At 36.8% G+C, this 24,151-nt stretch overlaps 1 protein-coding gene across 1 annotated transcript in view; it reads left to right on the forward strand.

Annotated features, from left to right (window-relative positions):
• ttll7 (tubulin tyrosine ligase-like family, member 7) overlaps nucleotides 1-24,151 on the forward strand; it is a 120,220-nt gene that overhangs the window by 45,176 nt on the left and 50,893 nt on the right. The window contains exons 9-11 of the mRNA XM_055017778.1: nucleotides 1,672-1,819; nucleotides 4,059-4,132; nucleotides 15,851-15,986. Coding sequence (XP_054873753.1) covers nucleotides 1,672-1,819; nucleotides 4,059-4,132; nucleotides 15,851-15,986 — 358 coding nt within the window. The remainder of the gene's footprint in view (nucleotides 1-1,671; nucleotides 1,820-4,058; nucleotides 4,133-15,850; nucleotides 15,987-24,151) is intronic.

The following is a 24,151-nucleotide window of genomic DNA, read 5'->3' on the forward strand; positions in this document are numbered from 1 at the left end:
CGTTTTTTTCATTTTGTTCACGTTTTTTTCTAATTTTTTGTGTTGTCTGTCCATATTTTGGTCACTTTGTAACTTTTTTGTCTTTTTGTTTTGTTTCGTGTAATTTTTTGTCATTTTGTTTCTCATTTTTGTCTTTTTGTGTCGTATTTTTGTGATATTTTGTCTTATTTTTGTTTTTTGTCTGACTTTTGCCATTCGTCTCACATTTTTGTTGTTTTGTTTCATGCTTTTTTGTAATTTTTTGTGTTGTTTGTCCATATTTTGGTCACTTTGTAACTTTTTTGTCTAATTTATTTGTCTCTTTTTTGTTTTGTTGCGTGTCATTTTTTGTCATTTTGTTTCTCATTTTTATCTTTTTGTGTCGTATTTTTGTGATATTTTTTCTTATTTTTGTTTTTTGTCTGACTTTTGCCATTCGTCTCACATTTTTGTTGTTTTGTTTCATGCTTTTTTGTAATTTTTTGTGTTTGTCCATATTTTGGTCACTTTGTAACTTTTTTGTCTAATTTATTTGTCTTTTTTTTGTTTTGTTTTGTGTCATTTTTTGTCATTTTGTTTCTCATTTTTGTCTTTTTGTGTCATATTTTTGTAATATTTTGTCTTATTTTTGTTTTTTGTCTGACTTTTGCCGTTTGTCTCACGTTTTTGTTGTTTTGTTTCATGCTTTTTTGTAATTTTTTGTGTTGTTTGTCCATATTTTGGTCATTTTGTCTCTTTTTTGTTTTGTTTCATTTCATTTTTTTGTCATTTTGTTTCTCGCTTTTGTCGTTTTGTGTCTCATTTTTGTCGCTTTGTGTCATATTTTTGTAATATTTTGTCTTGTTTTTGTTATTTTTTGTCTTTTTTTGGTCTGATTTTTGTCGTTTGTCTCATGTTTTTGCCATATTGGGGTTTTTTTTGTCTCGCTTGTGTTTTTTGTCTTATTTTTGTCATTTTGTGTTTCGCTTTATTTATTGTTTTGTGTATCGTTTTTGTCATTTTGTTTCACATTTTTGTCATTTTTTGTCTTGTGTTGTTTGTCCATTTTTTTGTCACTTTGTAACTTTTTTATCTAATTTTTTGGCTCTTTTTTGTTTTTTGTGTCCTTGGTCTCATTTTTTGTCATTTTGTTTCTCGCTTTTGTCGTTTTGTGTCTCATTTTTGTCATATTTTGTCTTGTTTTTGTTGTTTTTTGTCGTTTTTAACATAAAATTCTTTACCGTTCAGTTCCAGATGACTAAATGTTGTGTTCCTTTGTCGACACTCTGTGATCTGGAAGTTGTAATGTGGAAATGATAAACTGTCTGGTCCTGTTCGTCCCGCGGTTGTTTGTGTCTCTGCGTCTTTGTGTTTGTGCTGTTGAATGTTTTTTGTGAAGGATTTCTAGATTTGCCACCTCAATGATGCGATGATCAAAAGGCAAATTCAGGTCAGTCCATCAGTTTGGGATGAGGCTGTCAGAGTTGAGAGCTTAAAAACACCTTTTTATGCAGATAATGTTACAACTACATGCAAAAATAGGAAAGTATATGACAGAAAACAAGTCAAAGACACAGAACATTACTGAAAAAAGTTATGCCGTCTCCTGTGGGAAGTGACAGAAACGCTGCTTTAATGGTTTTTGCTGTTAGTCTACTTTTAATGGGGTATTTCCATATGTGTTAACTTTGCACGGTGTTGTCGTTATTCCAGGGCCAGCGATAAGAAGCGCAACCTGGCCCAGCAAAAGGCTGAAGCTCAGCGACGGCTCTACGGACACAGATCCATGAAGAAGCTCTCGGCCGCTTCCTCGGACTGGGAGAAACAACGTCACACACTTGAACGAAGAAGAGAAGAGCTGGTGAGAAACTTACAATCCATTTTTATATCCACAGTATTCGTATCACCCGAGTGAAACCAAAGTCCTCTAAACTGCTGACCACTGACCATCTGCAGTGCAGCATCTGGGATAGTAATCACCTGTACAAGTGGTGCTTCTTAACTGTGGCCAGGGGAGCTGAGAGCGATATCCATTCATTTCCCCCCACCCAGACATCCAACACCATCCTGGGGATTAAAACAATGGCCGTACAATCATGAGCCACCATCATAAGTCATCAGATACCTTTTAAGCTTCTTGGGCCACACCAGAATGAACACAAAAGGTGGTTCGGGTTCAGCCTTTCAGGGACACATTCTTAGAAAAGATGTGTTCTTTTCTGTACCGTCAGAGACATTCAGCAAACACAAGGTGGAAAAAATGCATATTTATGTATATAAGGGATGCCAGGATGTAGTTTTTTGCCCTAATCTGATACCATTTTCCTACATAATGCACACTTAATATACATTAAAGGTAATGACAACTAAGTAGCTCTGCAATGCATTAAGAAAAAACTGCATTTCTGCATCCTAGCTGTTCCTTAATGTTCTGTAGGTGGAACCTTGTTGGAAAGCTCAGGTAGCACACTGTCTGAAATGTGGTGTTAGAGGTTAGGGTATACTGAGGGGCCACAATCTCCAAAAGAAAACCTGTATTCTCTACATGCATGTCAGTAAATATATTGTAAATCAGTTCTAGTACCTGGTTGTTCCACCAAGTGGAGCCTTTTCCTGTTTAATCCTGTAGAGACCAGAGGAGGCATCACTCAGACTACAGTTATGTTAAAGCAGAGAGCATTGTGGGAGTTTAGCTAGCAATGGGCACCAGGACAAAGACTTCTATGGTGGTTAATGACCTCCAACCAGAGCTGATGCATTTAAGACCTAGCTGTTCCTAAATGTTTAGTTTTGGTTGTTATTTGTCTTTTTTGTCTGACTTTTGTTGTTTTGTTTCTCGTTTTTGTTGTTTTTTTGTCTTTTTTGGTCTGACTTTAGTCATTTGTCTCATTTTTTTGTCGTTTTGTTTCTCATGTTTTTGTCATTTTGTGTTTCCTTTTTGTCTCACTTGGGTTTTTTGTCTTATTTTTGTCATTTTGTGTTTCGCTTTATTCATTGTTTTATCGTTTTTGCTGTTTTAATGCTTTTGTCATTATTTTGTCTTGTGTTGTTTGTCAATTTTTTTGTCACTAACTTTTTTGTCTATTTTTTGTCTCTTTTGTTTTGTGTCGTCTCTCATTTTTTGTAATTTTGTTTCTCGCTTTTGTCCTTTTGTGTCTCATTTTTGGAATATTTTGTCTTGTTTTTGTTGTTTTTTTGTCTGTTTTAGACTAGAATACTACATTGTTCAGTTCCAGATGACTAAATGTTGTTTTCCTTTGTAGACACTCTATGATCTGGAAGTTTTAATGTGGAAATGATAAACTGAGACTGAATGTTGTTGAAATTTTACTTATTTTTCTTCAGAAATTTTAGTTTATTTATAATATTTTGTAAAAAGATAATTCCTTAAATGTGAACATTTTCAGAATGCACCTTTTTGCGCTCAAACAAAGGAAACATTTGAAATTGTGGTTATTTAGAGGTTATTATGCTAAAATGAGTTTACTGTTTATTCCAGTGTGTTGCTCGCAGTTAAAGCTTGAGTTTGTGCTCAGACTTCTCTTCAGTTCCACTTACTTCTTCTTACTCGGTGTCAGAAGAGTCAAAGTTATCCGAGACAAGCGTACCGTTTAATTATTTTCTCTTTGAAATGAAGGAGTCGAGGGAGCTTTTTCTCATATGGGGAAAAGTGGCAGCTACCAGTACGCCTCCCACCCTCTTTGATTAGCCTTTTGATTAGCCATGACAGTAATCAGTGGGAATAAGGAGAGATGGTGCAGAGGCACTTCTTTAAAAAGAAAAAAAAAGGGCACCACATCATCTCTCATGGCTGAAGTGCGAGACCAGGTTGAGGCCTATTGAAGGCACATATCGCTCAGCGCTCAATGATATTATAGTGCCGGTCGGGGAGTAGTTCCTTGCTCTCTGCTTTATGCCCAATTGGTCAATTGAGCTCCACAATTACACCTTTGTAACATGCTAATAAGGCAATGAATGAGTCACTGATGGGGGAGACTATTTGTGCTCTTTCTCCCTCTCGGCCTCTGCAGACTTTATTCTTTGTTTCTAATAGCTGGTTGGCGTCCATTTTCATTATTTTTCTCATGTCCTGTTTCCAGAAAGAGCGACTGGCACAAGTCCGCAAGCAGATTTCCAGGGAGGAACATGAAAAGCAACATCTGGGGAACTACAGGTAAGAAGGAGGTGAACGGTGCACTCCCCCTGCAGGAACTCCACTCGCTACACTCGTGCCAAGTCGCTTACATTTACGGGGTCATCTGCAGAGCTCTGGAGCTCTGAGGAGAATAGATAATGCTTCTGTAGACATACGAAACAAAAGAGAACACCAGAGAGAAGAATTAAGACTGAGAGAGCATTTAAAATGGAGAGAAGCGTGTAACGACAGGGTTCAAGTTGTTATTCCTCCGTCCACAATGCAGCTTAAATTAGCATTGCTGAACCCTTGTGTTGTCTTTGGGTAAAAAAAAAATGACCCAGCCACTATGCTTAATAGCACAGAAAAACCCCTTAATGACCTTTTTTCAACTTGAAATTCAGGGACTTTTCCATGCTGTATACTGTACAGTTCCACTGTGTGGAATGCAATGGAATGTAAGGAATGCAAACTCACCACAAACAGATGCAAAAACCACCACACAAGAAATACAAAGTCACCTCAAAAAGATAGAAAACCTCTTCGAAAGATGCAAAATCACTACAAACAGATGCAGAAACCACCACAAAAGAAGGAAAATCATCACAAACAGATGCACAAACCACCACAAAAATACAAAAACCACCACAAAAGATGGAAACTTAACACAAAAAAATTCAAAAACCACCACAAAAGATGGACACTTGCCACAAAAACATGCAACAGCCACCAAAAATATGTAAAACCACCATAAAAAATGCAAAATGGCCACAAAAGATGGAAAAGCACCACAAACAGATGTTACAACCACCACAAAAAATGCAAGAACCACCACAAAAGATGCAAAATCACCACAAAAAAGATTTACAAACCACCACAAAAAATGCAAGAACCACCACAAACAGATGCAAAATTACCACAGATGCATAAACCACCACAAAAAGATGCAAAACCACCACAAAAGATGGAAACACCACAAAAAATGTAAAAACCACCATAAAAAAATGCAAAATGGCCACAAAAGATGGAAAATCACCACAAACATGCAAAAACCACCACAAAAAGATGTAAAACCACCACAAAAGATGGAACCTCAACACAAAAAATGTAAAAACCACCATAAAAAAATGCAAAATGGCCACAAAAGATGGAAAATCACCACAAACATGCAAAAACCACCACAAAAGATTGGAACTCGCCACAAACAGATGCAAAAACCACCACAAACAGATGCAAAAACCACCACAAAAAAATGCAAGAACCACCACAGAAGACGCAAAATCACCACAAAAGATGGAAACTCACTACAAAAAAATGTAAAAACCACCACAAAATATGTAAAACCACCATAAAAAATGCAAAATGACCACAAAAGATGGAAAATCACCACAACCCACAAACAGATGCGAAAACCACCACAAATGGCTTCCATTCCATACAGTTCCACTGTACAGTATACAGTACACTGTTGTTTCCCTTCAAAAATGCATTTAAAGCTACTTTCTGTACATTTCTGGTACCGTATTTTCCGCACTATAAGGCGCACCTAAAGCCTTTAATTTTCTCGAAAACCGACAGTTGGCCTTATAATCCGATGCGCCTTATATATGGATCAATATTGGTTAATTATGGCTAACCTAGACAGGGGGCGTCGCCGAAGTAACAGCGGTAAAAGAGGGTAAAGGGGAATTCCAGTCCTACACCATTTGTGTGTGTATAAAGACCCCAAAATGGCACCTTTCAAGAGACACGCTTACGACACAGAGTTCAAACTCAAGGCTATCAGTCACGCAGTAGAACATGGGAATAGAGCAGCAGCGAGAGAATTCAACATCAACGAATCAATGGTATGGAAGTGGAGGAAGCAACAAGATGACCTGCGCCAAGTAAAGAAGACTAAACAGAGTTTCCGAGGGAACAAAGCGAGATGGCCACAGTTAGAGGACAAACTCGAACAGTGGGTTGTTGAACAGAGAGCAGCAAGTAGAAGCGTCTCTACAGTCACTGTTCGAATAAAGGCAACAGAGCTAGCACGCGACATGAACATCAGTGAATTTAGAGGCGGTCCTTCTTGGTGCTTTCGTTTTATGAAAAGACGTAATCTCTCCATTCACACACGAACTACTGTCTCGCAGCAACTGCCAAAAGATTACCAAGAAAAGCTGGCCACTTTCCGCGCATACTGCAGAAACAAGATCACTGAAAAGAAGATCCGGCCAGAGCACATCATCAACATGGATGAGGTTCCACTCACCTTTGATATTCCTGTGAACCGCACTGTGGAGAAAACGGGGACCAGTACGGTGAATGTACGCACCACAGGGAATGAGAAGTCATCCTTCACTGTAGTTCTCGCCTGCCAGGCTAATGGCCAGAAACTTCCACCCATGGTTATTTTCAAGAGGAAGACCTTGCCAAAAGAAAATTTTCCAGCCGGCGTCGTCATCAAAGCTAGCCCGAAGTGATGGATGGATGAAGAAAAGACGAGTGAGTGGCTGAGAGAAATTTACGTCAAGAGACCGGGTGGCTTTTTTCACACAGCTCCGTTCCTATTGATCTACGACTCCATGCGCGCCCATATCACCGATGGTGTCTAAAAACAAGTGAAGTACACTAATTTGGTACTTGCCGTCATTCCGGGTGGATTGACTAAAGAACTCCAGCCGCTAGATATTAGTGTCAACAGGGCGTTCAAAGCTAGACTGCGAACTGCGTGGGAGCAGTGGATGACAGAAGGCGAACACACCTTCACCAAGACGGGGAGACAGCGCCGGGCGAAATACGCCACTATCTGCCAATAGATCGTGGATGCCTGGGCTGATATATCAGTCTCAACTGTGGTCCGAGCTTTCACGAAGGCAGGAATTGTCACTGAACTGCCAGACAACAGCAGCGACACTGACTCGGATAATGACGACTTTGACGAGAGGCAGCCAGGCAAGTTGGATGCCGTACTCACCCAACTGTTCAATTCGGACACTGAAGAAGAAGAATTCGAGGGATTCGTGGATGGGGAATGAACTGAAAAAGTGAGCTTAACGTGTTTCTTTTACGTATTTACAACTGAACAAGGCTGGGAGTTATTGTGAATATGGACATTAACGTTTGAACAACGCTGAGTTATTGAGTTATTGTTATATTGCTATTACTTTGCACTATTTCGAGAGTTACTATATTGTGATTGCACTAACATTTGACTGTTTCTTTTACCTGTTTACTGAATCAGGGAAAAGTTCCCCTCCGTGTTTGTGAATGCACTGAATACATGATAAAAAGTTGCACTACCTGTTATACTTTGCTGTTGGTAAAAGATAAACTGTGTCGCGAAAATACTACGTCACTGACGTTACCTTGGGGAAAAAAATAAAACAGCTTTTCATGTGTGCCAGAGGCGTGTTTATGGATCCTGCCGCAAAAGAACAAGGAGGAACGGCCTTTGCTCTATCTAGTAGAAGAGTTGCTACATTGAGGGGACAGAAAACTGAGCGCTCGAGCGCTGTTCATGTAGCTTTGAACTGTGACAAATGGAGTTGGAAATACATTGTATTCAACGAGTGCGCCGCAAATAAAAGCTACCGGTACGTACGGTACCGTATTGCGAATGCACTAACTTGTTTTGGGAGTGAACGGAGTTGTCAGAACGCTGGTTTGTATTCTATCAATAAAGTTTGACTGACTGACTTAGCTGACTGTTTTGTTGACATTCCCTTTAGCGCAGCTCCATCTAGTGGATGCATAATGCAACCCCAGCCACTACAGTAGCTTCTATTCTATGCGCCTTATAATGCGGTGCGCCCTACATATGAAAACAGTTTTAAAATAGGCCATTCATTGAAGGTGCGCCTTATAATCCGATGCGCCTTATAGTGCAGAAAATACGGTACTTTCTTCAGATATAGAAGTACTATCTCTTGCTAAACTAATAATATTTACACCTATGCAGTACTTTAAGTAGCAATAATAGTGATAATAAATCTCTACCTTCGTAAAGAAAACAGTTATAACGTGTGATGTAATAAAAAGGAGTGTTGTCCCCTGATTAAATGCAGTTTTTTTCATTTTGTTTCATGCTTTTTGGTATTTTTTTTTAATCTCGTTTGTGTCATTTGTCTCATTTTTTGTCATTTAGTTTCTCATTTTTGTCATTTTGTGTCTTATTTTTGTAATATTTTGTCTTGTTTTTGTTGTTTTTTGTCTGACTTTTGTCATTTGTCTCACGTTTTTGTCATTTTATTTGTTTTTGTCATTTTTTGTTTCCTTTTTGTTTTTTGTGTAAGTTCTGTCATTTTGTGTTTTGCTTTACTCAATGTTTTGTGTCGTTTTTGCCATTTTGTTTCATGTTTTTTGTAATTTTTTTTTATCTCGTTTGTCTCATTTTGTGTCATTTCGTTTCTGTTCTTTTCTCCTCAAATGTCAGACATCGAGTTTTAACAGTCACCTCACAGATGGAGCAGATTCACCTTACAGCATGACTCAGCAACGCCGCTTGTCCCATCAGTGCACATTTTCAGGTCTTGATTTTCTCTCTTGGTGTCTTTCCCACCCACGAGTTTACACACAAAAACACTGACGCTCGCTGCCGTCACCCCCCGAGTCTAAGTGACTTCTTGACGGCGAGTGGGAACGCCGATCCGGGCCGCTATGAAGTGCCGTCACCCCCTTCCTCTTCCTGCAGCCAGACAGTCAATCAGACGGGCTGAGGTCTGTCTGGAGCAGCCCTAATAAAGACCTCTTAGCATTCAAACTGTGTCCCGGCGCAGCAGTCAAGTCTGATTAACACGCTGCTTCTCATTACACGAGTTTGGGTAATGAACTTACTCACATTTGACTATTAGATGAAAGGTACAGATGAGCCAGGACCCTGTGACATCCGAGGGGAAACCCAGCTGGTTGTTGCTGCTCATTTAGCATCATTTAAGCGCCTGGAACCACCAGAACCCAAAGTAATTTCACACTGATGTACATGGAAAAGGAATATTAGTTTGACCTTTAAACAAACTGGGAGGAAAATAAACCCCAGCACAATCATATTATCAAATGAAATGTCCACACACTACCAGTCAAATGTTTGGACACACCTTCTCCTTTAATGGTTTTTCTTTACTTTCATGACTATTTACATTGTAGATTTTCACTGAAGGCATCAAAACTATGAATGAACACATATGGAATTATGTAGTAAACAAAAAAGAGTGAAATAAATCAAAACACATTTTGTATTTTAGACTCTTCTGCTTTGATTACTTTTTTGAACACTCTTGGCCGTCTCTCGATTCTCTCGACTGTGGTAGCCATGTTGGTTCAGTGTTCCTTCAATTTTGAATAAATCCCCAACAGTGTCACCAGCAAAGCACCCCCACACCATCACACCTCCTCCTCCATGCTTCAATGTGGGAACCATGCATGTAGAGACCATCCATTTTCTGGTCACACAAAGACACTGTGGGTGGAACCAAAGATCTCAAATTTGGACTCATCAGACCAAAGCACAGATTTCCACTGGTCTAATGTCCATTCTTGGTGTTTCTTGGCCCAAACAAATCTCTTCTACTTGTTGCTTTTCCTTAGTAGTGATTTCTTAGCAGCTAATTGACCATAAAGGCCTGATTGGTTCAGTCTCCTCTGAACAGTTGCTGTAGAGATGTGTTTGCTACTAGAACTCTGTGTGCCATTTATCTGGGCTCTAATCTGAGCTGCTGTTAACTTGCCATTTCTGAGGCTGGAGACTCGGACGAACTTCTCCTCAGCAGCAGAGGTGACTCTTGGTCTTCCTTTCCTTATGTAAGCCAGTTTGATCGTAGCACTTGGTTTTTGCGACTGCGCTTGGGGATACATTCAAAGTCCTTGTAGGTTCCAAGGTAGTTCCTAGATGGTTCCTGGTAGGTTCTGTGGGTAGTTCCTAGATGGTTCCTAAATGGTTCCTGGTAGGTCCTTGGGTAGTTCCTAGATGATTTCTGGTAGGTTCCTGGGTAGTTCCTAGATGGTTCCTCGTAGGTTCCTGGGTAGTTCTTAGATGGTTCCTAGGTAGTTCCTAGATGGTCCCTCATACGTTCCTGGGTAGTTCCTAGATGATTCCTGGTAGGTGCCTGGGTAGTTCCTAGATGATTCCTAGGTAGTTTCACAGGTAGTCACTAGATGGTTCCTGGTAGGTTCCTGGGTAGTTCCTAGATGATTCCTGGTAGGTTACTGGGTAGTTCCTACATGCTTCCTGGTAGGTTCACAAGTAATTACTAGATGGTTCCTGGTAGGTTAATGGGTAGTTCCTAAATAGTTCCTCGTAGGTTCCTGGGTAGTTCCTAGATGATTCCTGGTAGGTCCTTGGGTAGTTCCTAGATGGTTCCTGGTAGGTTCCTGGGTAGTTCCTAGATGGTGTGGGTAGTTCCTAGATGGTTCCTCGTAGATTCCTGGGTAGTTCCTAGATGGTTCCTCATAGGTTCCTGGGTAGTTCCTAGATGGTTTCTCATAGGTTCCTGGGTAGTTCTTGAATGGTTCCTAGGTAGTTCGTAGATGGTCCCTCATAGGTTCCTGGGTAGTTCCTAGATGATTCCTGGTAGGTTCACGGGTAATTAGTAGATGGTTCTTGGGTTGTTCCTAGATGGTTCCTGGTCGGTTCCTGGGTAGTTTTCCTAGATGATTCCTGGATTTTTCCTAGATGGTTCCTGGTAGGTTCCTGGGTAGTTCCTAGATGGTTCCTCGTAGATTCCTGGGTAGTTCCTAGATGGCTTCTCGTAGGTTCTTGGGTAGTTCCTAGATGGTTCCTGATAGGTTCATGGGTAGTTACTAGATGGTTCCTGGGTAGTTACTAGACGGTTCACTGAGGATACATTCAAAATTCTTGAAATTTTCTGAACTGACTGACCTTCAGTTCTTAAAGTAATCTGTTGTTACTCTTAGCTGATTGGTTCTTGCCATAATATGGATTCTAACAGTTTTCAAATAGGGCTGTCAACTGTGTACCAACCTGACTTCTGCACAACACAACTGATGGTCCCAACCCCATTAAGAAGGCAAGAAATTCCACAAATGAACATTAACAGGGCACACCTGTGAAGTGAAAACCATTTCAGGAGACTACCTCATGAAGCTCATCCAGAGAATGCCAAGAATATGTAAAGCTGTAATCAAAGCAAAGAATCTAAAATATTAAACATGTTTTGACTTATTTCACACTTTGCATTTCATTTCATTTCATTTATTCATTTATTTTTAAAATGGGACAATTCATATTGATGTACATTTTCATGTAAATATGATAGATTTTAGCCATACGGCTAATTTCTGTCTCGAGTCCCATTGGCAGATCAAAATTAGAGAACATCATAAGACCATAACTGACAAAAACATATATATAAAAAAAAACAAAACAAAACAAAACAAAAAAAACAACCCCCCCCCCCAAAAAAAAACAAAACAAAACAAAAAACAAACAAACAAACAAAAAAAAAACACTTAGTGGTCATATTTCACACTTTTGTGTTTACTACATAATTCCATATGTGATGTGTTCATTCATAGTTTTGATGCCTTCAGTGAGAATCTACAATGTAAATAATCATGAAAATGAAGAAAAAACATGAAATGAGAAGGTGTGTCCAAACTTTTGACTGGTAGTGTACATTCAAATATGAAGGAAACAGCCACGATTAAAGTGTTGACCTTTAGTTTTTCAGTCAAATAGAAAATTCTGGCGGGGCTGCACAGTGGTGTAGTGGTTAGCACTTTCGCCTTGCAGCGAGAAGATCCCTGGTTCGCGTCCCGGCTTTCCCGGGATCTTTCTGCATGGAGTTTGCATGTTCTCCCTGTGCATGCGTGGGTTTTCTCCGGGTACTCCGGCTTCCTCCCACAGTCCAAAAATATGCTGAGGTTAATTGATCATTCTAAATTGCCCGTAGGTGTGAATGTGAGAGTGATTGTTTGTCTTTGTATGTAGCCCTGTGACAGACTGGTGACCTGTCTAGGGTGTCCCCTGCCTTTACCTGAGTCAGCTGGGATAGGCTCCAGCCCCCCCGCGACCCTAGTGAGGATTAAGCGGTGTATAGCTAATGGATGGATGGATGGATGAAAATTCTGGCTCTTTCAATGTTCTGATTTCAGTTCAGTTTATCCAGCTATTATAAATAGACTTTTTAAGGAGTCGAACTGAAAGAGGAAAAGAATGTGTTCCGCTAAAGAAAATGTACCATAGCAGTCTGAGAATCCCACGTGGAATAGTGCCACAGGAAGGAACTGATGAAGTGATGGGTTCATCTCAGGTCTTCAGCTGATGCTTGATCTGAACTGCAGTAACTAAACGAACACAAAGAATTGGGTCAACTTCTCTGACAAAATGGAAAGCATGCAGCCAGAACAGCAGCTCTGCAGAAAACCGTTAACGGCTGCAGTTCAAGTTTTAACGGTGAAACTGTTGCACTAAAAATCACCTCTCATGTGCTGATATGTGCAACTAGGTTAGCAGAACTAGCGGTTTATTGGTATTTATAAAAATCTGCCTGTTATTTTATAGTAGCACAACTGCTTCTGTGTTGACACTGTGTCCATTTACAGCTTTGGAAATAGTTATCAGACCACCATGACTAAAGCTTTCTGCCACTTTTATTGCATTTTGGTGGAACTTTGCTCCATTTTCTTCATGGTGTTGTAATAAACGCTGTTTTGCTGATTCAAAGCCGGTTAGCGACAGATTTTTCCACGATATCTCTGTTTGTTAGGATGTCTGTCTTATCATCGTTTTGCAAATCTGTTGACTTCACGTGTACAGTTTATTCACCAAATAATATTTTGGGCTTTTTCTGGTAATTTTGAATGGTTTTGTGGTAATTTTGAGTCTTTGTGGTAATTTTGAATTCTTTTGTGGTGGTTTTGTGTCTTTTTTTTTGGTAATTTTACATATTTTTGTGGTAATTTTGTGTCTTTTTCTAGTAATTTTGTGTCTTTGTGGTTATTTTGCATCTTTTTTTGTCATTTTGTGTCTTTTTCTGGTAATTTTGTGTCTTTTTCTGGTAATTCTGAATCGTTTTGTTGTAATTTTGCATTTTTTGCTGGTAATTTTACATCTTTTTGTGGTGATTTTGTGTCTTTCTGTGGTAATTTTGCATCTTTTGATGGTAATTCTGAATTGTTTTGTGGTGAAGGGCTGTCATGTGACCACCTAGTGGCCTGCCCATCGAACGGGAAGATGCAATTCAAGGCGTTATTTTTTCTGTAGTTAATTAATCAAAATTAAAGCGTTTAACTCCCAGCACTAGTTTAAACATAATTTATTGCATGTATTGAGACATTATACATCTTTTTCCTGCTGTAATTATTGAACTGTTATCATAAAATTCTAGCAAAATCATCATTGTTGAAGGAAAGAAAACAACAGGTGGCCCAACGATTATTTCCAAAGCTGTAATTATTTGTGTTCTATAGGCATTTTCGACTGGTTCGAAAGGCCAACTCGGCTCTTAACACGTCTGAGCCGAAGCCAAACTATTTCCCCACGTTTTCTCTCCCACAGGCCGACGCTTGTTCAGCCTAAAACATTGTTGTGATTTGATGGCCGGTGCGATGGCGTGGGGCAGTGTGGAGATGTATTATGAGGATAAGCAGGCCGAGGTTCCTACGTTCTAATCCCATCAGGCCCAAGATAAACACCGAGCACTCAGTTTAGTGTGGAAGGCGCAGATGCAGAATGTGAGAACAGAACAGAACACATTAGGCTGCAGAAAACACTGGAGGAAGTAAGAGCACGTCTCGGTGAGGATTAACCCAAAAGAGCCCAGTGTAGCGCTACGATTGCATATTCGTGTTTGATTGGTGATAGATTTGAAACCAGAAAGGTAGGTCTTGAAGCAGGGGTGTCAAACATGCGGCCCGCAGGCCAAAAGCGGCCCTCCAGAGGGTCCAATCCGGCCCTCAACGTCCAAAAATTTTAGAGAAGACATTAACTGCAGATTGTAAATTAGTAAAACTATAAATTTAAAATAATTTCTAGACCATGACAAGTTGTTTAGATCATAAAGTAAAATACTAGATTACTCATTGTTCTTTTGCCGTTTTGTGTCTCATTTTTGTAATGTTTTGTCTTGTTTTAGTTGTTTGTCGTCTTTTTTGTCTAATTTTTGTCGTTTGTCTCATGTTTTGTGTTTTTATTTTTGTCTCGCTTGTTTTTTGTCTATTTTTTGTTGTTTTTTCCCTTTTGTCATTTTTTGTCTCGTTTTTGTTGTTCTTCCATTAACTTTATTGTCTAATTTTTTTGTCTGCTTTTTGTCAATTTGTGTCTCGTTTTTGTAATATTTTGTGTCGTTTTTGTTGTTTTTTGTCTGACTTTTGTCATTTGTCTCATGTTTTTGTCATTTTGTGTTTCCTTTTTGTCTTGCTTGTGTTTTTTGTCTTATCTGTCATTTTGTGTTTCGCTTTTTTCGTTGTTTTGTGCATAATTTTTTTGTCTCACTTGTGTCATTTGTCTCATTTTTTGTCATTTTGTTTCTTGCTTTTGTCAATTTGTGCCTCATTTTTGTAAAATGTTGTCTTGTTTTTTGTCACTGCTTTGTCTTTTTTTGTTGTTTGTGTCATGTTTTTGTCATTTTCTTTCCTTTTTGTCTCGCTTGTGTTGTTTGTCTTATTTTTGTCACTGTGTTTTGCTTTATTTGTTGTTTTTGAGCACCGTTTTTGTTGTTTTGTGTTTTTTTTGTCTTGCTTGTTGTTTGCCAATTTTTGTTGTTGTTTTGTTCCTCATTTTTGTCATTTTTTGTCTTCTTTGTGTCAGTTGTAATTTTTTGTCCCGCTTTTGCCGTTCGTCCATTGTTTTGTCGATTTTTTGTGTAATCTTTTGTCTCTTTTTGTGTCGTTTGTCTCGTGTTTTCGCTTTTGTTGTTTTGTGTCTCATTTTTCTAATATTTTGTCTTGTTTTTGTTGTTTTTTGTCTTTTTTGGTCTGACTTTTGTCGTTTTGATTATAAAGTAAAACACGATATGGTTCAGTTCCAGATGACTAAATGTTGTGTTTCTTGGTCGACACTCTGTGATCTGGAAGTTGTAATGTGGAAATGATAGACTGAGGCTGAATGTTGTTGAAATTGAAATGTCAGTTTGTTCATAATGTTTTGTAAAAAGATAATTCCTTAGATGTGAACTTTTTTGCGCTACAACAAAGGAACCATTAGGAGTTGTGGTTATTTATAGGTGATTATGCTGTGATTTTACTGGTCCCGAATGTTTCCCCTGAACTAAGATGAGTTTAACACCTCTGTCTTCAAGTATTAATGCATTGACTTGTGAAAAGACTGACTAAAGTTTTGTACACTTTTTAAGAACTCAAGGTCTCCATTAAGAGTTTTCTTTCTGTGTTTTCTTTTTCCTCCCTCCTTCTTCGTTCTCTTCCTTGATCCCTCCGCTCACCTTTCATTCGTCTCTCTGTTTTTTTTCCTCCTGCTTGCTCTTTTCTCCGTCTGTCCAACTTCCTCGCCTGCTGTGCTTCGACCTCCACTCCTCCTTCCTCCCTTCTCCTTCTTTCTATTTTCTTTATCTCTCCTCTCTCTTCTCTTATCCTTCTTACCTCCCAATTCTGTCACCTCAAATTCCTCTTCTGCTCAACCCCAATCCCCCTCTCCTCTGCACTCCATCACTCCCTCCCCAAATCTTTTTTTTCTGTTCCTCTATTCCCTCATTTATTCTCTTCTTTCTCCCCTGCATTTATAACCCTTCTTCTCCTTCTTTGCCTTTCCTTTCTCCTGCTTTCTCCACTCCTTCCTCTCGCTGCCTCGGCGGCCCACAGACGTATTTACCCCCCAGATGACAAGCTGCTGCTGGAGAAGTATGAAAGCCTGCTCTCGGCTGCCTTTCAGACCTTCCTCGCCGGGCGAGCTGCCTCACTTCAAAAGGAAATGAATAATCCTCTGAAACGAATGAAGGCACGTACGTCAGTGGCAGACTGTCACGGACACACACACACACACACACACACACACACACACACACACACTTATAATGGAAACCTGCAGAGACCCGAAAACACACACACAGTATGCAGACACTTGTGGACAAGCACATACCAAAGAGAAGAAACACACACGTTTCTATTAAGATTCTGCCCACAGAGACAAAAAAGGGATCCGCAAATAATGCGGAAAGTGTGCCACAGTCCTTGGTTTTTGTTAGAACGTCTGACAATGTGTCCTTCTTCTCCTCTCCGTCTGCCTTCTGACTGTCATTCACTCCAAATATTTATTGCACATGAGCGTTTAAAAGCAAAACCACACAACAATGTTGTTTTTGTTTCTGTTAGACTCTCTTCTCCTCTCTCTGTATATAAATATATAAAATATATACACCATCGTTCAAGAGTTTGGGGTCACTTGGATAACATTAAACTAATGATAAATCCAGTCTAGACATAATGTTAATGTGGTAAATGACTATTGTAGCTGGAAACAGCTGATTTTTAATGGAATATCTACATAGGGGTACAGAGGGACATTTCCAGCAACCATCACTCCTGTACTTTTTAATATATTTTACAATGTTTTTACAGTATTTTTACTATATATTCAATGTATTTTTTTAAATGTTTTGCTATATTTTCACTATTTTTTACAGTATTTTTACAGTATTTTTTCTATATTTTACAATATTTTTACTGTATTTTTACTATATTTTTACTGTACTTTTTTATATTTTTCTATATTTTTGCCGTTTTTACTATATTTTGCAGTATTTTTTCTATATTTTTACTGTATTTTTGCTTTGTTTTTTTCTACATTTTTACCGTATTTTACTGTATTTTATTACACTACCGTTCAAAAGTTTGGGGTCAATTAGAAATGTCCATATTTTTGAAAGAAAAGCAGTTTTTTTCAATGAAGATAACATTAAATGAATGATCAATCCAGTGTAGACATTGTTAATGTGGTAAATGACTATTCTAGCTGGAAACAGCTGATTTTTAATGGAATATCTCCATAGGGGTACAGAGGAACATTTCCAGCAACCATCACTCCTGTGTTCTAATGCTACATTGTGTTAGCTAATGGTGTTGAAAGGCTCATTGATGATTAGAAAACCCTTGTGCAGTTATGTTAGCACATGGATAAAAGTGTGAGTTTTCATGGAAAACATGAAATTGTCTGGGTGACCCCAAACTTTTGAACGGTAGTGTAGGTTAATTTTAACTAATATAGAGCAACTTTGAATAATATAGAGCAACTTCAATATAGAGCGACTTTAATATAAAGCAACTTTTCCTCATTTAGAGCAACATTAATATAGAGCAACTTTGACTAATGTAGAGAAACTTTAAGTAATATGGAACAACTTCAACTCAATAATAGCAACTTTAATTCATTTTAGAGCGACGTTAACTAATATAGAACAACTTTAATGTAGAGCAACTTTTACTCATTTAGAGGAACTGTATTATAGAGCAACTTCAACACATTTTAGAGCAACTTTCCCTGATATAGAGCAGCTTTAACTCGTTTTAGAGCAACTTTAACTAACTCAATGAAGATAACATTCAATGAATAATCCTTAATCCAGTAAATGTGGGAAATGACTATTCTAGCTTGAACTACTCAGCTTATTTCTAACAAGTGATTAAGGGGTTTGAACATATACACGCGAATACACACACATGAACTCTGTGTGGTCGTTTGTTTAGTCGTTGTCTGCACATTAATGCCGACGCCTCTCTGGTACCAGGAGGAATGTAGCTTCAGCTGAGCTTTGAAGGTAAAGATATGAAGGTAGAAAAGTTGATTTCTGAACCACATAACGTGACAGCGGGGAGAGAAATTTTAAGCATTTAAACGGTGATGAGGAAATAATCGCAGTTAAAAAACGGAGAGGTGCCGAGAGAGAGAGGCTTGTTTTGTCACTTTTGTTTTCTGTAAAATACTTTTCACAAGACTCGAGTGGAGCACAAAAAAGACACAAAAAGAGGCAATTTTCTGTCTTCATATCTGGCATTCAAGAAAACCAGCGAAACAAAAAGCTACAGAGGAAGGCATTGTGGAATATTTAAACCCACGGAGGGGAGAAGCAGATGAAACAGAAATCCTTAACTGCTTTTGGCAACTGAATAATAATTTTGCAGACTGAATATGGATGTTTGTGACAGTAGTATTGACGTTACACGCTCATATCAAAGCACCGTCACATGCAGCTTTTGGAGGAAGTTCCTCAACAGATTCTAGTCCTGAGCAGTTTCTTTGTGGAGGAAGTTACTATGTGTACTTTCTAAAATGTAATGTTTTTATGGAGACGTCAATCAAAGATCAGGAAGAGCAGAAACGTCAGGTCTTTGATTTAGTTAACACACACAAATGTGGATTTTCTTATCTAATAACGAGATCGTGAGTGACAACTGGACAGACTGTGAGATACAGATCTGGACCATTTATGATAAAGAAGAGATGTTCAAATTCAATGTGATATCATTTATGCTTATTTTCATCCTTAATTTCCAGGATTAAAAATGCGTTCAGGCAGAGGTTTTGTTGTGCAACTTGCTCCAACTTTTACTTATTTTCTGGTGCTGTTGTTCGCAGGAAACTTGTTCAGCTTTGTGTGTTTATCGCCTGCGTGATTTGCATTTGAAAGTGGTTAGACTACTAATAATATCCTGTTTAAGCAGGGAAGTTCAAGTATTTTGTCCTTTTTCTTTGGTAAATTTACTCTGCACATCTTTTTTGGGAGAAAAATCATGCTGACATTTTTACTGTGAGCATTTGAGTATCTAATCTTAACTGAACCCTTTTTTTTAAAAATATTTTTGAACATTAGCTTGTTTATTTGGATTGATTTATGGATTTTAAGGTACAGTATGGAGGAAAGTCTGACCCAGATTAGTAGCATCATCTCTGATTTAGACAGAGAGATAGTTTAACAGTTTTTATTTATAATAAAAACTGAACAACAGACATTTACTTATAATGCAAATTATAAAATAGATAATAATAACGTCAATAATGTGATATATACATAGTATTATTATTAATAATAATATAACAATATAATTAAATATAATGTAATAATGTAAAAAAGAGTAATATAACAACCATGCTAAATACAATAAAACATTTAATAATAATAAATATTAATAATAATAATGTGAAAATAAAATATATAAACAATATAGTAATAATAAAAATAAATAATATTATTAATAATAAATATGATCTAATAAACAATATAAAAATAAAATAAAATAAATAATGTAAGAATAAAAATAACGATAATATTCTAATAATATGACAATTCAACTAAATATAATAAAACATTGAATAATAATAATAAATATTATTAACAGTAATAATAATAATAATAATAACAATACAATACAAAGGTAATAATAATAAAAATAAATAATTGAAAAACTAATTTAAATAAATAATAAAATAAACAATGTAAGAATAAAAATGATTATTATTAACAACAATAATAATAGTAATAATAATAACACAACTAAATATAGTAAAAGATTTAATAATGATAGTAATAATAAATATTATTAATAATAACAATACAATAAACATACTAAAAATTTAATAATAAAAACTAGATAGTAATAAAATTATGTAATATAATAATAATATAGTAATACAACTAAATATACTAAAAAAAAATATATATATATATACATACATATGTGTGTGTGTATATGTATATACATATATATATATATATATATATATATATATATATATATATATATATATATATATATATATATATATATATATAAATAAAACTAATGAAATTAATCTGACAAAATGTTTCCCTCAAAATGTAACTGAGATGCAGTTTAGTTGTTTTATAGAAACGTAATTTTTGAACAGACTGAGTTACATGACGACACGCTGTGATTATTTGGGGACCAACGTGCGTCTCTCATGGCAAAAAATTACAAAAAGAAGGACATACATTCTGTGTAATCTGCTGCTAGATGTGTTTCGTTTCGTCTCTCCTATCTGAACGCAGCTGTTTCTAGGACTTCTTTGGATTCACAGTGTCGCAAAAGAACGGGCAAATTCTCCTTGTCGAAGAAATGAGGTGCAAATTTGCTAATATTTACAATTAAAGAGAATATTAAAAAGTCTAATTAGAGTATACAAACAGAAACAGAGGTCATTTTCTGGTGTGCCATCAACCTATCTATTCAGTCTGACAGATACTGAACCCACAGTCCTTCTGTTTGCTGCCTTCTTGGGCTTCTCAGGGCCATGAATTGAGAAATGGCATGTATTGTCACGCTATCAGAGAATGTAAAACCCCAGCGATGACGCGCTGATTGACAGCAGACCTGATTATTCAGCCGCTGTGCAGCTACAGGTTACGGTGGTGTCTGCAGGGTTTGCATCAGCCTCCTCCCCTCTTCCATTACCGTCAGGGTGGCAGGTATCTTCAGGCTGCTAGCTCTGCTGCTAGCTCTGCTGCTAGCTCTGCTGCTAGCTCTGCTGCTAGCTCTGCCGCTAGCCCTGCCGTTAGCTCTGCCGTTAGCTCTGCAGCCAGCTCTGCCGTTAGCTCTGCCGCTAGCTCTGCCGCTAGCTCTGCCGCTAGCTCTGCCGTTAGCTCTGCCGTTAGCTCTGCCGTTAGCTCTGCCGTTAGCTGTCCAGGTTTTACCGCCCACTAAGCTGCATCTACATCTGTTTGGACACGCAAACTGCAAATAAAGAGGAGAAAATGTGCAGAGCAGCTGCAGCGCTTTAACCCTGTAAGACCCAAATATAGAAAGAAATTAGCAAAAAGATAAAATAAAATAAATAAAACTTACAAAAATAAATTACATACACACTACCAGTTTGGACACTTTCTGTGTCCAAACTTTTGACTGGTAGTGTGTGTGTGTGTGTGTGTGTGTGTGTGTGTGCATTTCATCAACGACTGAGCAGCATTGGAGGAGGACTGCGCTTTTCTAGTTTGTAAAGCGATCATCTACAAAACATAATCTGAGTTATAAAATCAGACTCTTTGGTCCCAATCTGCTTCATTTGATGCAGACTCAGTTTTAGAATCACTCGTGTTTAACAGCTTTCAGTTCATGTGTAATTTCTGTGCATGTGTCAAGTTTAGTTTACTCTCGTGCTGTAAAACACATCAAAACATCCATGTAATCCGCTTTGGTGCAATTTAACAAGCTAATGGGCCTCCAGTGATTCTTTTTTTTAAACCTCCGTGGGTGGGGAAGCTTTCGCCTCGTGAAAGGTTGTTGAGTTGGCAGACTTTTACCACATAAAAATGCCTGTAATTTGTAAATAAATTCTTCAAAGCATAGCCAAGTAGTATTTTCCTTTCCATTATAATTAACATAATGTAGAAAACACTCAAATTTTAGCTGTTAGCTCCTCAGGACCACTTCCACAGCCCTTTTAGTGGATAATATGTTACAGCAGCCGTCGTATTGAATGGATGATGCTGCAGTTTCCTATGTTTATTTAATTCATTTGAAATACCTCATATCTATATATATATCTATATATATATATCTATATATATATATATATATATATCTATATATATATCTATATATATATATCTATATATATATATATATATATATGTGTGTGTGTATATATACACCTAACTTTTTGCTCTCCTTGTGATGTATCTTCTTATGAGGCCTTAATGGAAAATGTTCAAGGCTGTACATCTGAATCCCAAATATTCACAAACATAAATGCTTCTGTAGTTTTAAAGACTTGAAACGTGTTCAGCTTTGTGTGTTTACTGCCGGCATGATTAGCATTTGAAAGTGGTTCGACTATTAATAATATCCCGTTTTCCTTTTTTCTTTGGTAAATTCACTCTGTGCACTTTATTTTGGGGGAAAAATAATTGAGCCATTTTTATTGTGAGCATTTTAGCATCTAATCTTAACTAAACCCTTATATTTTTTGTATGTATTTTGAACATTAGCTGTTTTATTTGTAATGATTTATGGATTTTAATGTACACTATGGAGGGAAGTGTGACCCAGATTAGTAGCATCATCTCTAATTTAGACTCAGAGATAACTTAACGATTTTTATTTGTAATAAAAACTGAACAATAGATAGATAGATATGTTATAATCAAATGTAAAATATTACTAATTATAATACAAATTATAAAATAAAGAAAATAATAAAATATAAGAATAAAAATAAATAATTATAACAATAATAATAATATAACAATACAACTAAATGTAGTAATGATACAATAAAATAAACTAAAAATTTAATAATAAAAAATAAATAATGTAGAAACAAAAGCAAAAAAATTAAGCCTAAAATATAAAGATGAATTGAAAAATATGTCATAAAAGTATAAACATACTTAGAACAATATGTCCCAAAAATATAAACATAAGTAATATCAAATATATCAAATAATATCAAAATAAATAATGTATTATTATTATTATTATTATTATTATTATTATTATTATTATTATTATTATTATTATTATTATTAATAATAATAATAATAATAATAATAATAATACAAAAAATATGCTAAAATGAATAAAAATAATTAATATAAAAACAAAACAAGAAAATTAAATAAAATAAATTAGACAGAAAATATTTCCCTTAAAATATAATTGAGATGTAATTTCATTGTTTTATAGAAACATAAGTTTTGCACAGACTGGGTTACATGATGACACGCTGTGATTGTTTATTGACCAACATGCGTCTGTCATGGCAAAAAATTACAAAAAGAAGGACAAAAATTCTGTGTAATCTGCTGCTAGATGTGTTTAGTTTCATCCTCTCCAATCTAAACTAGTAAAGCCTGCAGTATCAGTGCAAAAAATCCACGTAACATTTAGAGAACAAGTTAAAATTTCACCCAAACTACTGGAGCCCATTCATGCATACTTCAACACAGAAGCAAAAAATCTTCCAGAAGAGAAAATATGTCACCGTGCACACACTAAACCCTCAGAAACACGGCGAGCCAGGGGCACGCTGACCTTTCCATGGACCCCAGGAAGCAGCTTGATGCTTAATCTGAGAGAAAACAATCACTTTTCATCTGCGTTTGAGCAGCAAGTGGGAGCTTTGTTATGTCGCAGCCATGAAGCAACATTAATCACCTCCGCTTGCATTTCAGCCGGGGCCAAGTGGCCGAGGCTGGAGAGTGTTGGCGCCGCCTCGTCCAAAATTCAGCCTCTCTAAGCGCTGCCAGCCAGCAACGCAAGCTCAGCCAGGTCCTCTTTTCTCACCCCAGATAAGCTGCATACTGTACGCCTGTGAAGTCCAGCTCATTCATCCCTCCCTCTGTTTTAATCACCCAACTTTCTTATTTCCTCATGAGGCTTCAAAGCCACCAGAGAAACACTGATGACCAAACTTTTTAAAATACCTCCATTTTTATTTCAGTTTTTATTTAGATTTATGTCACAATCCACTCTGAAAGTTAACACAGAGCAGAAAAACAATTGGAGGATTCTTGTTTTTAACACATTTTGACTCATCAGAGCAGCCAGCGTTTGCAGATGTACCTGCCAAACGCATAGATCGAAAATCAGACAGTTCTGCTCAGCACAGTCGCAGAATTTCCCTCAAATATGTTGAACATGTTGGTTTGTGTTGTCTTCTGTCCAGTTCATCCCAAACCAGGCTGGCAGGTTGAAGTCTGGAGTCTATTTCAGCCAAATAAGTCCTAAAGATATAAACATCAGAAGAAAAATATGACCTAAAAATATAAAAAATATGTCAGAAAAATATAAATACAAGTAGAACAATATGTCTTAAAAATATAAACATAAATATGTCCTAAATATATAAATATTAGCAGAAAAATATGACCTGAAAATATAAAAAAATATGCCTTAAAAATATAAATATAAGTAGAACAATAAGACCTAAAAATATAAAAATATGTCCTTAAAATATTAATATAAGTTGAAAAATATGTCCTAAAAATATAAAAAATATGTTCTGAATATATAAATGTAAGTAGGAAAATATGATCTAAAAATATTTAAAAAGTCTTAAAAATATAAATATAACTCAAACAATATGACCTACAAATTTTAAAAAATATGTTCTAAAAATGTAAATATAAATAGTAATATGTGTCCTAAAAA

Source organism: Amphiprion ocellaris, chromosome 2 (genome assembly GCF_022539595.1).
Source record: "Amphiprion ocellaris isolate individual 3 ecotype Okinawa chromosome 2, ASM2253959v1, whole genome shotgun sequence".
NCBI classification, from domain to species: domain Eukaryota; kingdom Metazoa; phylum Chordata; class Actinopteri; family Pomacentridae; genus Amphiprion; species Amphiprion ocellaris.